The 18,847-nt window shown below is 38.8% G+C and overlaps 1 protein-coding gene across 1 annotated transcript in view; it reads left to right on the forward strand.

Annotated features, from left to right (window-relative positions):
• The window catches only part of THSD7A (thrombospondin type 1 domain containing 7A), a 245,876-nt gene extending 240,926 nt beyond the window's left edge, over nucleotides 1-4,950 (forward strand). The window contains exon 31 of the mRNA XM_042888490.1: nucleotides 1,069-4,950. Within this exon, the coding sequence (XP_042744424.1) occupies nucleotides 1,069-1,153 (85 nt within the window). The 3' untranslated portion in view covers nucleotides 1,154-4,950. The remainder of the gene's footprint in view (nucleotides 1-1,068) is intronic.
• The last annotated feature ends 13,897 nt before the right edge of the window (nucleotides 4,951-18,847 follow it).

Below are 18,847 nucleotides of genomic sequence, written 5' to 3' on the forward strand. Positions count from 1 at the left end.
TTGAGAATGTTCTCCCTGAAATTAATTGGATTCTGCTTGGAATTTCTGATCCAGAGGATTGTGAAGGTAGAAGATGAGGGAAGTATGGTCTTAGTCATCAAGATCTTGGCTGTACTGCATAAGTTAACATTTGGGTGGCTTCTGGATTTATTTTTTAGTAAACTTTCTCCAAAATCTCACTTATGTGTAGGTAAGAAAGAAAATATTTTCTGAAAGAAAGAAAATCCGTAAGCTTTTAAATTCACTGCAAATTCTTTAGATTGTGGCCACTACTTGTAACAACTGTTTTGGGAACAAAGATTTTGGTTTGGGAAGGCTGATTGACATATCCTATAAATATCCAGTAAAAGTTTATTGGACAACAGAATGCAGTGGCTGATTTTTATAAATGCTTATAATATACTCTAAAAGAAGGCAAGAACTAAGGCTCATATATTTTAATTAAAGATAAAATACATAAACATACATTTTTATTTGGCTTAAACATTTTTAAAACTATAGCAAATGGATTGGAAATACTGCTGGATTAAAATTTAAGTCAAGTATAGATAGAAAATTTTTATGGCTAGCAACCACATCCATGGTACTTAAGACTGGTTTGATTTTAACATGTGGAATTAACTTTAGTTACTCCAGAAAGTATGAGATAAAGCTAATCACAAGATGGAACATTAAGGTGGAAATCCCCGATATATCAAGAGAAGATTTCAGTCACATAATTTAAAAGAACTGGATTGGTTGCTCCATTGATACACAATCAAATGTTGCACTGTAGCTTATGGGCTTTTCTGAAAAATGACTGATTTTGTATGATTCTGTGCCAAAAATATTATCAAGTCATGTCAGTATCGTAACAGCCTCTTTCTGAACAACTGAACTTTGAATTAGGTTTTGCTTTGGGTTGATAGTGATAATTAATGAACCACATGAAGGTTTTGAGTGTATAGCTTTTACAAATGATCAAATGTGTTGTCTTATTACAAAACAGTCATCTTTCATTTAAGAATGAAATCCGTTGTTGCTGTTATCAGTTTCTTGTTCTATTTACAAATTATCTTACTGTTTCAGCAAAAAGCCAAAGAAGCCCCAGAGAAGGCAGAACAACCGGCTGAAACCTTTAACCTTGGCTTATGATGGAGATGCAGATATGTAAAATATACTCACGGTGACAAATGGAGTCTTAATTATTGGATTGAAATCAGAAGGTATCCAAAGCCACAGGGATTTTATATGGAGTGGATTTGACTGTTTTGACTTTCTTTTTTGTAACTGCACTGTAGATAAAGATGGATGGATTTCATAATGCCTATGGATATTCAAGGCATTACTGCTTTACTTTAGACCATCAACACTGAGAAATCTAGCAGAATCAATTTAATAGACACTACAATGGGAGATATTTGTGGTCTTTCCTCAATCTTACAAGCTATAAGCACCACTTCTGTCTCCAGAATACTGTAACTGATATTGTATTAACAGTTGAAAGCCCCTGCAACATTAACCAAGCATAATCAGTACGCATGAAGAGTTTGTACCAAGAGTTTGTATGACTCTTTTCAAGCAGAGTGCATATACTCAGTTGAAGAATATGTATTACTCTATCAGATTATATACTTGTTAAAGAGCAATTTAGTGCTTATTACATTAACTTTTAACTGAGATTAACCCATGAGCAAGTTCAACAGTTTGGCAGTTGATGACAACTTGTGTTAACCTGCATTTCAGAGGGCAATGACTCACTTGCAAAATTCTGCCCTGTTATCACTCCAAAATATAAAGGCCTCCTATACACATCCAGAAAGGAGGCATTCTCAGATTCAATATTTTCTAGCGGTTGCTGTCTGGAAAAAGAATACCCACAGTAAATGTTACAATACATTTCTACTTTCTCTAACTCAAACTGTTGCCTGCATCTTTTTGCTACATGTAAGGCAATTTTTTGCACTATATTAGTGCAGCATGATATGCACTTAACTAGTATTGCCATAGTAACCGCCTCTTTTCAGAAAGATGATGATGTATCTTGTGCAAGGAGTGTCAAGTAGACAGGTCTTGAATCCTGAAGAGAGTAGCGTTCGGTTTGGACTGCGACTGGATGGAATCGGCTAACAACATGTACTGTACGCACCGATCCTCGTCACAGTGGCCATTTGTGGTCTATATCATGGCAGTAATACAAGTGTCTAGTTTCTTGCCCCATCTACCTATACAAGTATAGATTGTCCTGCTGGTTTCTAATTGTACTTTGAAGGCTGTTTATGACTAGATTTTTTATATTTGTTAACTTTGTTAGAAAAAAAAGAAAAGAGAAAGAAAAGTGTTTGCCCTCTAATCTTGAGTGATATTGTCTAAAAAGGTATTCTGATTGTTTGTTAGCTAAAAAAAAAAGGTTTTGCTTTTTTCTTTTTTTTTCCTTCTACTAATGAGAGCATTTTCACTGTTGCTGACTGCAATATTCAGAGCCCTTTTTATCTTTTCTAATTAGGATAGATGGACAGACTCTTTTAATTATTCATTTAAACTCTTGAGTGTACTGGCAAGTAAACAATAATTGTTCTGCCATTTTAATTGTCATAACTTTTTAAAGAATTCTGGCAGTATGAAAGCTCACTGTTAACCTCTTCCATACTTATGGCTTTTCAGTGTTACGCTTCTGACATCAAGCTCGTTGGCTTGCCACTGTATCTATACGCATTCATGACCTGAGAAGGGTAATTCTCATAAAATGGCTTCTATGTACAGTCTGAAGCAAACATATAACTGATTGTGCCACTACTAAGCAATACAATTACAAAATGTTATCAGGCAACCTGTCAAAAATAATTGTTCTACAAAGCTCAGTATTAGGTTCTCAGGTCTTTTTTATAACCTAAACCATTTCTGCCTATTCATCATACTATTTACTCAAGAAGCACCCATTTTTGCATGTTGAATAAAATTGCAGCTTTGCAAATTTTGGCCCAGATTCACTGAAATCAGTGACAGCTCTCAGTGACATCAGAGGATGACATCAGTCCTTAAAAATACCTATCTTTATAGGTATTTTAAAACAGTTCTTGGAACCAATGTGCATTTTGTGCAATCCAAGTAAAAATGATCCAACTTTTAGCTATATTAAATTACCAATGTGGAATTACTGCATTAAAAAAAAAAAAAAAAAAAAAAAAATCCTTATTGCCACTGCATAAGTATTCCCCTTAATGGGAATGGTAAGCAGAGAGGAACGACAGTAACAATCTTTTTGTACATGTTTATTTTCTCATTTTATACCTTGATCCACAGCTGGTGAAGTGCCATGGCCCCCTACCTCAGTAGTAGTTCATTCATACATGTATTGCAGAACTAGGGGCTTCGGTCTTGCATTTCTGTGTGAATATCCATAGGAAGGGAGGAAGTGAGGAAGACCACCAAATCTCAATGTATTTAATTAGTCGTAATTAACGGTAATTAAGTCAGAATTCTTGAGTAAGAAGCAAGAAAAACCTAATTGATTTTCCTATCTTATTAAGCATAAAAAAATTAAATGAAAAAGTTATAAAGTTTTGAAGAACAGTAAATATGTGGAAACATGAAGCTTGATCATGATTTTTGTACTTTGAAAAGTCTGATTCTGTGTTACCAAATTGTATTGGACCAATAGGCAATTGAGGGAACAGGGCTTTTTTCAGTGGTAATGCGTCATCTTTATTTAATATACTGGCTGGTCATAGCAGGAGCTGTTGCCTAGTTCTTACCTTGAAGATTTGTATTCCCTAAATGTAAGAAGTTAATAACGTGAAGCTAAAGGTATGCCATCTCCTGTTTCTTACCATAAAGTATTTGTAATTGAAGAAAGGGAGATTGTTTATTTAAGTATGTTTGGCCTTTGCAATCCATGCAAGTATTTTAGTATGTTAATACATGTTTTCTTGCTTCAGTGAATTTTGCTGATGCACATCTGCATCATACTAGTGCTGCATTTAAAATCCAGAGTGCATTTTTTATTTTTATTTTTTACAAAGTGCACAGAAATATGAAGCCAAAATGGCTTCCCTCTTTATCAAGAAAAAAAAAAAAAATTAGTCTATAAGGAGGACTGAAATGTTATGTTAAGCTAAATGTTGCAAAGGTGACTAAGCCCTTTAGCATTGAAACAGAAATAATAAGTGAATTATCAGTATAGAATGAAAAGCAATTTGCTTTAAAAATCAGAGTGGTTCTACAAATCCAGTGCCTAAAGCAGCCACTACTGTAGATTGTTAGATTGTGAAAGTAAAGTGATCAAATAAGCCGTTCAGAAAATAGCAAAGTAGACATTTTCCTGTTGATGTGGTGGTTTGTGTTTTCCTTTTTAAACCTGTAGTTTCTAGATTGCTGTGTCTGCTTTGAGTCCTGGACTAGTTCCTTTTTGAATCTTTGTTGCAACTGCACAAGCTTGTTTATATTTAGTATGAAGCATCCATTTTGAAACTCCCTTTCTCCTGCCAAAATGTAATAAAGTTTGTTTTCCAATATTTTACAATCTGAAGAGACCAATTTAAAAACTCTGTGTATAAATCACTGTAAAATATTCCTTGAATTAAATGGAAATTGTCTTTTAACCTTTATGTAAATTGTGCTCACCCAAAGTTAAGAGTTTATTTTGCCTAACTTAATTTACTTGAATATTTATTTTGTAGAACAAGGAGGCAGCTGTGTCTGAGGAATGTTTACCTTTCTTTATTTTTTTTTTTTTTTTGTTAATGTTAATTTGTAAATTGTGTAATGCATTTTTATTTTTTAAATTATGTATATTTCTTTTTTAAAAAGCACAAAATGTTTACCTTCAACTACTGCAAATTTGTGTATATTGTCACAAAGCTTTATTCAGTTAATACAGATGACATGAAAATGTAACAAGTCTTACGTTTTCATTTGGGTTATTTTTAAATAACTGATGTATTGCTGACAATAAATATAAACACAAAATCATTTCATGTCTTTTTCTAACTGATAAAGTATAGTCTTCTGTGATAGAGCCACAATAAAAACCGGGTCCCTGAAATATGAACACCCTTTAAATAGTCTCTTTTTTTTTTTTTTTTTTTTTTTTTTTTTGTAAGAAATTAGTACACATATTTTTAAATATCATTCTCTTAAAAAATAAAGAAAAATACTTTCTAACATACAGTTAAAACCTGTTCTTGCAGTCTTGTTGACATAAGAGTTTACAATGCATATTTACTTGATCGATAAATATCCAATACATGATTTGTATTTTAAATTTTCTTACCTTATTGCCATTTTTAGGTCTGGAAAAGCAACCTATGTGTGGAGGATGAAGGGTGAATCTAGATTTCACTGAAGACAACTATTCATTTCAGTTAATATGAATTTGTCCCTGTCCCTACAAGAAAAAGAACAGATAACAAAATCACCCTCCCCTCAACTGAACAAACATGTTCAATGCTCTCAATAAATTTGTCACTTATCTCCCAGTGTTGAATAGCCAGTATCAAATTCTATCTTTTTTTTTTTTTTTTTTTCTACAATCAGGATTTTGTGGCTTATTAACTAGGAAAAAAAAAGTGAAATCAGTTTTCTCATAACTGTTCAAATTCTGTCTCTATGTTCTCCAAATTATTTTTGTCATGTAAATTTCTGCAGCATATATTTACATGCCAGTCCAATTTTATTAATTACCTCTCCAGTAATCCTTCACTGTTTACCCTGAACAAGTTTTAACCCAACTTAGAGAGCACACAACTCTGATTTTAGAGGAATTTCAGGATTTTCAGAAGTTCCTCTTGTATACATTATTTTCTCTTGCTGGAATCTACACTAAAATAGAAATGTTAATCTAGTTTTTCCACATGCAATTTAATTGTTGAAGATTTTAGATAATGCAAAGTTGTTCAACCCAGTACAGGCAGAATTTTACAACCAATTTAGAAAGATACTTGGAAGAACAAAAGTAAAATTCTTATTTCAGGTCTGTGGAAGAGAATTACCTGCTGCACTAAGAAAATCATAAATTCTTCATATTCAGTAAAGAAAACTTCTGGGAGAATTTTGGCAATTAGTTGCAAGACTTTAGAGTAGTGGCTTAAATATTTATTTAAAAATATTAGAAGAATATAATTTTCATTATACAAGTATAATGAAAGGAGATGAATCGAGAGCTAAGTCAGGAAACTTAGATAGGCACTGCGCATATTTTAGCCTTCTACTAATATGAAGATCTATGGTAATGATTCTAGGAATTTGTCCTGCTGAAATAGGACTGAGCTGAGGCAAACATTTGGGATCTGTTTGGCATCATTAATAGTAATTTGGTTAAGTAAAATATTATTTCTGCATCTTCTGGCTGTTTGCTTTGACACATCAAAGCTGAAATGAGTATCCAAATAGCAACTAGTGGACAGATGAATGAACAACTTGAATTTTGGGAGCAGGAGGAGAAGGGCTTGTGTTTGCCTTTGTCTTTGCATAACTGTTTATGGTTTAGCAGAGGGAGCATTTGATTTATTTTGCTTTCCTTCATTTGGGCAGTATATCTGGCCATGCAGAGTGTTGTTCTCTGGCGACATGCTGGTGAAGAATCTCCTATATGCCCACAGAAACTTGCGGTTTTCCTGTGTCTCGGTTTGATCTAAAAGGTGAGAGGCATATTGTGAGGCAAATCTTTGGCTATATTTGGCAGATTTCTAGTGTTCTTAGTTTTTGTCCTATTGTACTCTGCTGTCTGGCAACTCTGCACTGGGAGATGGTTTAGTTTCACAAGAGCACTGCGGTCTGTGAGTGGCATGGCATTAACAGTGGTCTACTGGTACCCAAGCATGGCTATACTTCAAGCTTACTCTGTGAGTCTCGTGTGTGAGGCATTTCTGTTATTAATACTCTGAGCTGCCTTGGCAAGTTGATACTGTTAGATGCTGCCTCCTCCTGCTTGGCCCTGCTAGGGATGTTGTGGTTAAGGACCTAAAGGCATCGGAAGTTTCTAGTGCACAACATGCCTAACCATGCAAACCTCTATCACAAAGGCTGGAAGCAAGGCAACTGTATACATTTTTCTTGTACTGTGGAGCTCAGAACAGGACACAGTACTCCAGATATGGCCTCAACAGGGCAGCATAGAAGGGGAAGAATCACCTCTCTTGACCTTCTTTTTAATGCATCTCAGGTCATTCCTATTCTTGCCAAAGTAAATCGGAGCTAGAATTCCTGAAATTGCTTTAATAATTTCACTTGAGATGTACCCTCAGAATAATTTTTTGGCCTCCAAATGGAGTGTGCATTTCTTCCACATTAACAATACAATTTACTTTGGAGCATAAAAGCAAGAACTCAGCAGTGAGTGCTCTTATATCTAAGGACTCTCAATCACTCTGCCTTTTCTTTCTGAGCATAGCTCTCTGTGAGATTCCTGAGCACAGGACTGCTTAGAGGAGATTGCAAGGAGTACATGGCACTTACCCTTTCATGGTCTTGGCAGATGTTTGTCATGGGTCCAGCATGGAGCCTGTGTGCTATGATATTGACGTTTCATTACTTCCTAAAAATCTCAGCTGTCCTGGCTTTTGCTGATGAATGGTGAATGGTTCTGGCATTCATCATTTAACAATAGTTAATGCTTTCCTGCTGGATATTTGAATGTCCATATTTAGTACAGTTTCTTTTCACATATCTTGAAATGGCTCTTGCAGCTGTCCCTGAAGTGGTTTGCCATCTGTGAGTTGCAGTATTTTTCATAATCCTCATCTCAGTAGGGGGTTTTTAACAGTGAAATGTATGGATTTCCTGTTAGAAAAAGTGGGATCTTTTTTTTTTTCTGTGGAAAGTATTTCAGAATGCACAAATGCCAGTGACAGATTTGTCAGTCTGACTGCTTGTCAGCTGTTTTAGTGGTGGTATCCATTACCTTTCCTTAATCATATGGTGACAGTGACCAGTGTTAGAACTGTCTTAGCAAACTTCTCAGATATATTTCCCATTCATACCACAGAAATTACTTACATTAGTTTCAAACTAACCACCTCAGCCATGAAGTTCAAGTTAGATTTATGGCAGCCTTATATTTGCAGTCATGAGTTGTGGGCATATGGGGTAAACACTGACATGTAGTGTGGGTAAGAAAAAAAGCCCTTCACTTTGTCACTGTAATGAAACTAAAATATAGTTATATGATCGTAATCCATGATACTGTTTACTTCTGTTTTCTATAGTCAAAGAAGTAATATTTTAAACTGTTCAGTGTTGAGCCTGTTTAGTTATTATTATGTGTTTATGCATTCACAACTCCATTCACTTCTGGCTACCAACTTTTCAAAAGAGGTAGGCAAGGAAGGAAAGGTGATGGTGTAGCCCTCTATGTTAAGAAAGAATGTGAATGTATGGAAATTAATGATGGTGTTGAGGGTGATGATGATGATAGGGTTGAGAGCTTATGTGTCAGAATAAAATTGAAGGCCAATAAGACTAATATTATAGTGGGAGTCTGCTGCAGGTCACCCATTCAGAATGAAGAGGTGGACAAGACACTTTATAGACAGTTGGGTAAGGTCTCAAGGTCTCTCCCCTCTTGTTCTTGTGGGGGACTTCAACTTCTCAGACATCTGCTGGATTTATAATTCAGCATATAGGGAACAGTCCCAGAAGTTCCTAGAGTGTGTGGAAGATAACTTCCTGACATAGCTGGTGAAGGAGCCAATGAGGGTAAGCAAAATCCTGAAGCTGATGTTTGTTAACAGAGAAGGTCTTGTGGGGAATGTAAAGATTGCAGGATAGTCTAGAGTATAGTGATCATTAGATTTCTCAATCCTTGTTGAACCATGGAGGGGAAGTCAGTAGAACTGCCATGTTGGACTTCCAGAGGACAGACTTTAACCACTTTAGGACCGTGGTTGAGAGAGTCCCTTGGGAGGTAGTTTTGGAGAGAGTGAGAGTCCAGGAAGGCTTTAAGGAAGCCTTTAAGGAAGTTGTTTTAGAGGTACAGGAGCTGACCATCCCCAAGTCACGGAAGACGAGCCAATGAACAAGGAGTCTGGACTGGCTGAACAGTGACCTTTGGCTGGAACTCAAGAACAAAAGGAAAGTTTATGGTCTGGAAGAGTGGGCAAGCTACTTATAATGATTGCAGATACATAGTGAAGCTGTGCAGGGAGAAAATTAGAAAAGCCAAAGCCCAGCTAGAACTGAACTTGGCCACGAAGGTAAAGGACAAAAATAAATATTTTTATAAATACATCAACAGGAAGAGAAGGGCTAGGGAGAATCTCCATTTCTTATTGGATGCTGAGGGCCACTTGGTGACCAAGGATCAGGATAAGGCTGAGGTACTTAATGCCTTCTTTGCCTCAGTCATTAATAGTAAGACTTGTTACTCCCTGGGAACATGGTTCCCTGTGCTGGTAGATAGGGATGGGGAACAGAACAGGCCCTGCATAATCCACAGTGAGATGGTTTTTGCACCTGCTCTGAAAGCTGGATATTCACAAGTCCATGGGGCCAGATGGATTGCACTGTAGATTGCTGAGCTGTAAGAGGTCCAGGAGGCTCCTGGAATCCATTGATGATAATCTTCTGGTCTAGGTATTGGACAGACCAACGAGAGGTGAAGAGTTTCTGGACCTGCTGCTCACCAATGCAGAGAAGATCATTAAAGGAGTTAAGGTTGGAGGCAGCCTGGACTGCAGTGATCACGCCCTGGTCGAGTTTGTGATCTTGAGGGATGTGGGCCTGGTGAAGAGTGGCGTCAGGACCATGAACTTTGGAAGAGTGAACTTTAAGCTGTTCAATGGACTGTTGGCTAATATTCCCTGGGAAGCATTCTTTAAAAACAAAGATGTTGAGCAGAGCTGACTACTCTTCAACGATGCCTTCCTGAGAGCACAAGAACTCTCTGTCCCTCTGAATAAGAAAGCGGGCAGAGGAGGTAGGAAACCGGCATGGCTCGGCAAGGACCTTCTGGGCATGTGAGGGCAAAGAAAGGTGTGTACAAGCTCTGGAAACAAGGGTGTATCACCTGGGAAGAATAGAGGGGTGCCTTCTGGACTTGCAGATGTGGAATCAGGAAAGCCAATGCACAGGCAGAACTGAGCTTGGCGAAGGATATGAAAAACAATAGGAAGACGTTCTACAGGTACATTGGCCAGAAGAGACAGGCCAAAGTGAGTGTACCTCCTTTGGTAAATGTATGAATGAATGAATTCTTTGCTTCGGTCTTCACTGGCAGCCAGAATTCCAGTATTTCTCATGTCCCTGAGCCATGCATCCCTAAACCTTGAGGTGGGGACCAGAGCAGAAATCCCCCCCCAATGTAAGGGCAGAGCAAGTCTGAGACCGCCTCATGAGACTGAATGTGTACAAGTCTATGGGGTTGTATGGCATGCATCCCAAGGTACTGAAGGAGCTGGCTGAGGTGGTTGCTGAGCCACTCTCCGTCATATTTGAAAAGTCGTGGCTGTCAGGTGAGGTCCTGGATGACTGAAGGAAGGGTCACATCACTCCCATTTACAAGAAAGGGAGAAAGAAGGACCCAGGGAACTACAGGCCGGTGAGTCTCACCTCTGTGCCTGGGAAGATCATGGAACAGATCCTCCTGGATGATATGCTTGAACACATGAGGATAGGGCGTGTGATCTGAGACAGCCAGCATGGCTTCACCAGAGGAAGGTCATGCTTGACCAATCTGGTGGCCTTTGTGATGGAGTGACAGCTTTGGTGGACAAGGGAAGGGCAACCGATGTCATTTACCTGGACTTGAGCAAGGCCTTTGACATGGTCCCCCACCACATCCTTATCTCCAAATTGGAGGGATGTGGATTTGGTTGGTGGACCATTTGATGGATAAAAAATTGAAAGGCTTCAGACAGAAGGTGGTCATCAGTGGTTCTTTGTCCGGGTGGAGGCCAGTAACAAGCAACATCCCTCAAGGATCTGTCTTGGGACTGGTGCTCTTCTACATTTTTATCAGTGACATCGATGACGGAATCGAGTACACCCTCAGCAAGTTTGCTGACGACACCGTGTAAGGCTGTCGATGTGGTCTATCTGGACTTCAGTAAAGCCTTTGACACTGTCCCCAACAGCATTCTCGTGGAGAAGCTGGCTACCCAAGGTTTGGATAGGTGTACGCTCTGCCTGGGTGAAACACTGGCTGGATGGCTGGACCCAAAGAGTTGTGGCCAACGGAATTAAATCCAGTTGGCTGCTGGTAATGAGAGGTGTCCCCCAGGGCTCGGTACTGGGGCCACTACAGTTTAACATCTTTATTAATGATCTCTATAAGGGGATTGAGTGTACCCTCAGTAAATTTGCAGATGACACCAAATAGGGAGGGAGTGTTGATCTGCTAGAGAGGAGAAAGGCACTACAGAGGGACCTGGATAGTCTGGATCAATAGGCCAAGGTTAACTGTATGAGTTTCAATAGGGCTAAGTGTCGGGTCCTGCATTTTGGTCACAACAACCCCAGGAAACCCTACAGGCTTGGGGAGGAGTGGCTGGAAAGAAGGGCCCTTTGTGTACAGATGGACAGTCAGCTGAACATGAGCCAGCAGTGTGCCCAGGTGGCCAGTGGCCTCCTGGCTTGTATCAGGAATGAAGGGGTGAGCAGGACTAGGGAAGTAATCCTGCCCCTGTACTTGGCACTGGTGAGGCCTCACCTTGAGTACTGTGTTTAGTTTTGGTCACCTCAGTACAGAAAGGACATTGAGGTGCTAGAGCAGGTTCAAAGAAGGGCAACAAGGCTTGTAAAGGGCTTGAAGAATATGCCCTATGAGGAGAGACTGAAGGAACTTGGACTGTTCAGTCTGGGGAAAAGGAGGCTGAAGGGAGACCTTATTGCTCTCTTCCAGTATCAACAGGTGCTTACAGTGAGAGTGGGGTTGGTCTCTTCTCACTGATGACAGAACAAGAGGAAATGGCCTCAAGTTGTGCCAAAATAAATTTAGGTTGGATATCAGGAAATACTTCTTTACAGAAAGGCTAAGCACTGGAATAGGCTTCCAGGGAGGTGGTTGAGTCACTATCTCTGGATGTGTTTAAAAACCTTTTGGATGTGGTGCTCAGGGACATGATTTAGCAGAGGGTTGTTAGGGTTGTATGGTTAGGTCTTGGTTGGACTCGATGATTTTTAAGGTCTTTTCTAGCCTCAACAATTCTATGATTCTATAAAACTAATATACCACAAAAGGTAAAATACTTTCATCATTTAATCTGATTTGAAACAAGATAAAGTCTAAAACACTCTGGCTACTCACCACTAAAGAACAGTAATTCTGAGTCATAGATTTTCTCTGTTTGAACTGGAGATCTGAACTGTCATCTTCAGGAGGTTGAGGAAGACATGCACCCCTGTCCTTTTCATTGGCTTCTTCCGAAAGTACCAGCTCTTGCAAAAATCATTATCTTCAAACAGGCTTTGAGTAACACTGAGATAATAAGACTAGTTCTTCCCCAAACCATGAAGTACTCATTATTAATACTGTCCCTGTGCGCTACAAAGAACCAATGTCCCATTGTATGGGAACTGCTGAGTCACAGCCTGAACCTCTGATTGATCACCTGAGGTGAGCAATGAGTCAGACATGGGAGCACAGGTGAAGGCAATTCACCTGTGCTGCTGGAAGGGGTGAAGCCTGGCTCCACCTCTCCTAGACCTATTTAGGAGCCGACTACTGGGGGGGGGGAAATAATCTCTTCTGGAGATCTGCTCTGCTAGTGTTTTGTAAGCAAGCCCAGGATGTGGGTAGGTGTCCTATCTATTCTCTTTTTGTTATTATAACTTGCTTTATCTAACTCTCTAGTTTATTTCACAATTATAGTATCTTAATATTCATTGATTATACAACCCATAAAAACATGACTTCTAAGTTGGTCTAAACTTGAGAGAAAATAGTTTCTCTGGCTTAAGAGTACCTGTTATTTTAAGGATTATGTCGCTGCCTTCTCAGTGCTCTGTTTTTTCAGCCTGCAAGTATGAAAAGCTCTGCAGCTTAATTCTAAGAGTGGAAATTTGTGACACAAGGTTTTGCTCAGCAAAGGAAAGAGGAAAAAATAATTAGCTGGCAGTTTTGTGACTGCCTGAAGTTGAATTTAATGAACTGCAGCAAAAGCTCTCTGCAACGTTAGAACAGCAGCTGGAGCTAAGCTTTACATATCTGTCTTAAATGGCCTCCACTTACTAGCTGATGAGCAAAACATTAGTAGCGGTCTTTTGTTCGATTTTACTGAAACATAAAAGGAAGCTCTGCCAGCAAAAACAAGAAGTTACTGGTTGGTCTCCAGCTTGCTCTCCCTTCAATAATAGTGCCAAAGAAGCTCGGGCAAAAGTCTAATTCCTCAAAATTGTAAATGGGCCTTTTCAGAAAGGGAAAATATTACCTACATTACAAATAATTGTGCATCACCCCTGTTAATGCTTTCTCAAAATGAAGTGGTCATTTTCTGTACAAACTTCCGTCTGCCGCCTTACCTTAACGAAATGGCAATGCAATTTTTTTCTCCAGGATATTTCATGGCCTCATTAAAAAGCTGTATTTATATTTAACGGCTTGATATAGCATATAAAGATTTCTGCTATTACTTAAGGTTTTATGTAGCTATAGTAATACTACAGAGATAAGAAAATGATATGTGATTGATGAAAACATTTTATTTCCATTGTTTACAGCTTTTAAGTCTTACATTAGTAGCTATTTACCATGCAAAAGATCTATATTAATGATTTACTAAGTGTATAAAAAACATCTTCAGTAAGACTGATAATTTCTCCAGCAGATTTTCTGTGCTTTAACTGTACACTAAATTGCTATCAAAAAGGGAAAAAATGTTTTTTTTTTTTTTTTTTTTTTTTTTAAAAAAAAGACCTCTAACTCACTGTGTGGACACTTAAATCTTTCCATTCTCACTGCTTTTCAAAGGAAGCAACTTCAATTCACCACACAGTCCCTAGGATCAGCAGAGGGAATTTGCTCAGTCTAAATTCAGTTGCTTAGTGAAAGCTTTGCACAGACCATTGCGTTTCTTCATATTTCTTTGGCCCTTCTAAAAAATAAAAGCCAACAACAACAACAACAAAACAATTTTCTCCTGTTGTCTTGCTGCCAATGCAATGCAGCCTAGCTTGTAAGCTAGGCCCTCAGACATGTGTCCATACCCACGTTTCTAACTCTCAGGTCCTGGACCAGTCTTTTGACCCAGCTGAACCACTCATTAAGAAAAGCATTAGCAGAGGAGCATAAGTTGAATCAGCAGGAACAGAATCATATGTTTAAAGTTAATTGTTTTTAATTGTCTTTCTTTTTGTAATAGAGCTACAATTTTACATAGATAGAAGTAAAAAGTTTTATGACTCTACCATGATAATGTAGTAGACAGAAAGACAGGCCTGGTAGAATAGCACAGCCTCTGAGTGGTGAGGACAGGATGCAGATGCAATGGTTTATGAGTGGGGAATGCTGAAATAAAGGGGCACAGGGTTGGCATTGGAAGCCTCACGACTGTAAGAAACTCACTTATGAGCAGTTAAAGAAATGGAGACCTGGAGCTGAACAGAATTGGTTTTAAGGGTAAAACAGAGAACGAATAAGTAATAATTTGTGTAAAAGACACTATATAAAAAATTAAGGTGTAATAAGCAAAGGCACGAAAGTATGTTGGCAGGCATAAAATTGACCTTGAGGTAAGCCTACAGTGAAATAAAGAAGCTATCAACATGAACATCATATCCTTCATAACAAATGGCTCCAGATGCTGATCGTTGGTCTAATATAAATAATTATAAACTCCCCATTACCACCCCCCCTTCTCCCTTCCACTCCTATTGACACCAGTGTGAAACCACCAAGCTCAGCAATGAAGAAATGGGCATAACGTTAGAGAAGGGAGCAGGAGTCACTGTATAACATTCTTAAATGTTTAAATCTGGAGTGCTAAGAGTCAAGCTGCTTCAAATTCAGTTGTACTAACAATAAGATTTTGGCTTTACTTAGTTAAAAGGTGTGAATCTTCTTTTCCCACATGGAAGTTTTGAGTGCAACTCAGCTGCAGCAGCAAATAGATTTCTCAGGCAGAAGGATGAGAGAAAAGAATATGTAAAGTCTTCAAACATTTTTAAGTTAATATACATCAATATGCTTTCTTGGCATATCAAATTTAAATAAGAAACAGAAAAGAATGAGAAACAGAGAAGAATCTGTCTTCAAGTCATTAAAGAAAAGTGTAAAAGGAAAGCAAGGTTACCTGAGGGACACATCTTCCTATTTTTAATGGAAAAATTCAAGATGGTTTAATTTGGAATAGAAGCAAAAATTTAGAAATGACTAAATCTGGGCTATGTGTAAGAAACATGATGACAGAAAAAGTAGAATAAAAAGTTGATAAGGTTGAAATGTGATGTTGGAAATACTTGGAGAATGTGCATTGCCGTTAGCAAGGCTTTTATTTGTTTTGAGATAGCAGATGATGTGTGTTTCCCTCCAATTTATTGGAGGGAGAGGAAGTTCTTTGATATATGCATACCTGGTGTGAGGTTAAGAAACAACAGATCAAATATTGGTCCCAACCAGTTTATTACAAAACTTGATCAGAGAGATGGGGAGGGGGGAGGACAGACACTATTACAAATTAGGGTAATGGGGAAGGGAAAAAGGATGATAGGAGTGAAGCAAGGAGCCTTTATAGGAAGCAAGAGGGAGGTCACCACCATGGATCCAGCATGGTTCCTAGTTCAGTCATTGATCTTGAGTAGTGGTGGGTCATCGGGCATTGTTGTTCCATTGATGACAACAGTGACCATGGTGACAACGGTGATGATTTTCAATGGCAGTACAAACTTATAAGTCCAAAGTGGTTGAGTCAGTTCTTCTTGGAGTGACAGTTTCTGGCTTCTGGATCTCAGTAAGAACTCCTTTTGTTCCCATCTCCCTGGTCTTGCCAGCATATAAGAGGGAGTATGGAAGTGCCAAATTGTATCTTGCCTTCACAGGATACAATGGTATCGTCCCCTGATCTCGCACGAAAGAAACAAAAAGAAACACCTGAGCAGATTTGGGAAAGAAACCTATGGGCTAGTTATGAACAACTGGCACAAAAAGTGCCTTGGAGTGAACAAAGGAGTCACTGAGAGTCACTGTAATACTGCAAGATAGCAGTGGGGACAAAAACAAGAAAAAATGTCATAAAGCAGTGAGCCACAGCATGATCTGATATGATAAAAGCCATAAAGCACGTGCTGTGAAACTTTCCTAAGAGCAAAGTAGAATTATTTCAAAATAACTTACAATTGCAATGGTAAATAGTCAAACAGAGCCTTGAAGTACAGAACCAAAGAACTGGTGAAGATAAGGACATAAGCAAGGAATGACTTAGTAGTGATATAGAACCTCTTCTTACTGAATAGCTAAAAAGTGAGAAATTTGAAACAGCTGTTTGAAGAGCAACTAAAAATGCTAGTTTTTATGACATCCAAAACGATTGCTCATGCATTCAGTCAAGCCACGTGTTCTGTGCAGGACTTCCTGGGCGAGCAGCTGTATGTCCGCCTCTGTCTCTAGCAGATACAAGTGACTTTTTTTCTTCCATGGAGACCAACTTGCTTTTGGAATTGTCATCTCCTAGCATCCACTGCTTTCTAATGGTTCCAGCGTGCATGAGTATGAACCAAGATATGCTACAGAGGACACCTTTGCTGTATGTTTATAAAAGATGAGAAGCAGCAGCTTCTGCCTTTGCCTTTCTCATAGTGTGGTTTTTTCCTTGGGTAGCTTAGCATGCAGATGAAATGTGCCTGCCCACCAGCAATGTGCTGGAAAGAATCTTCTGCACTGAAGACAGCTGAACAGCAGCTGATCCTTTTAAAAGAAGGATCTGAAGGAATGAGAAATTAGAACAGAACTAAATTCCAGCACATTCAAATATTCAGTCTATGTTGAGAATGAGGCAAGCAAAAACACGCAACAGAAAAGCATGAAAACAAAAAAAGACATTGATATATGGGTGAGACATACAGCCCTTAAAAAACACCAGAACAAGGAAGCTTCTGTATAAATATTTTTTATTTCTAAGACTAAAGCAGGTTCTTTCCAGGAAAGTAGTGTGTCATCTTGGTGAATCATTCACAATAAAATGCCTGTAGCAGAGGAACATGGCCTGAGACAGGCAGTGCTGCTAGCTAGGAAAAGCACTGAAGCCTCCATTGTTAGGCAGTGCTACACTGTTGAGAAAGATGTGCAAAATTTACCATTATAAAAGCATTTTTCAGTTACTTCTATCCTTCTTTTTTTTCCATTTATCCCTTGGAAACTTCTTAAAACATTGGAAGATGAATTCCTGAAGGATTTCTTTGGCATGGCATATAAAGAAAGCAACAGAAGGTTAAGAGAATTATGGATAAGAAGGAAGATAAATCTGGGGGGGTGAGGATAAAAATTGAGAAGCAGAAATAGAGAAGAGAGTTGTAATAATCAATTATCGATATCATTTACTGCATAACTCTAGACAGTTTTATATCTAAGCAATTGCCAGATTCTCAAATGACTAAATAGGTCAATTTCTATCACATGCCTTTCTTCTAATGAAAGTATCATTCTTCAGTATATAAGACAGACCTAAAACATAGTGAAAGTAGAAGCTGATGATGTTATTACATCAGCTGTAGATTTTTAAGTGTTGAAATGAAAAAGGATTGAAAAATAACTACTTTCCACCACTGAGATTCCTTTGTACAACATTTGCTTCCTGTGAGATAAATGCTATCCAAGTTGGCATCACCACATCAGTATATCAAATTAAACTGACTTTTTAAATGAGCTTCTAATTTGTTGGCTGAAAGAAGAAAGGAAAATGGCATGATCTGCCACATAATATTTCCCTTGTTGCCAGTCTACATCCAAGCAATTTTACCTCATGGCATATACTGCCATGTTACGATGACTTAATAGTAGCTTATCTGAATTAGCTCAATTTTCCTGGCATTGTTTAGACTATAATTAGAGTGGGCTATTTCACGCATTGTACACTGGTTTTATAACAAACATATGTGAGACTTCTGGAATGGAAAATCTGACGCATTAGTAAGTAAGCTAACAAATTCAGCCAACATGTTGTTAGTTTTCCAGTCTTGGCCTTTATCTTGATCTAAGAGGACAACGTAAATTTTCCTGGAGACTTCAGAAGAAGAATGTGTAGCCACAGCAGAATGACATGCTATAATGCAAAGGCCTGGGCTGGAGCAAGTGAGGATCCCAAATGCAGCAGCCATAGACACAAATCAAAGGAAAAAAATCTGCTTACCCTTAGAAGGTCTCAGGTAAACAGGTATCTCCAGTGAGATACCATTGCTTCCACTGCCAACTCTTTAAATTTTGGTCGATGCTCAGCTGAACATGAGCTGACAGTGTGCCAAGGTAGCCAAGAAAGCCAGTGCCATTCTGGTCTGCATTAGAAATAATGTGACCAGCAGGAACAGGGAGGTAATCATCCCCCTGTACACAGTTCTGGTGAGGCCACAGCTCGAGTACTGTGTTCAGTTTTGGGTCCCTCACTACAAGAAAGACATTGAGGCCCTGGAATGTGCCCAGAAAAGGGGCAACAAAACTGATGAGGTGTTCTGGAGCACAAGTCTCATGAGGAGCAGCTGAAGGAGCTGAGATTGTTTAGTCTGCAGAAGAGGAGGCTCAGGGGAGACCTCATTGCACTCTACAATTTCCTGAAGTGAGGTTGTGACGAGGAGGGGTTTGGCCGCTTCTCCCAGGCAACAAACAGGACCCAAGGAAATGGCCACAAGTTGTGCCAGGGGGGATTTAGATTAGACGTAAGGAAAAACTTTTTCTCTCTCAGAGTGGTCAGGCACTGGAATGGCCTGTTCAGGGAGGTAGTGGAGTCAC

This window comes from Lagopus leucura, unplaced genomic scaffold, assembly GCF_019238085.1.
Source record: "Lagopus leucura isolate 7727_CA_CO unplaced genomic scaffold, USGS_WTPT01 Super-Scaffold_100157, whole genome shotgun sequence".
Taxonomy (NCBI): domain Eukaryota; kingdom Metazoa; phylum Chordata; class Aves; order Galliformes; family Phasianidae; genus Lagopus; species Lagopus leucura.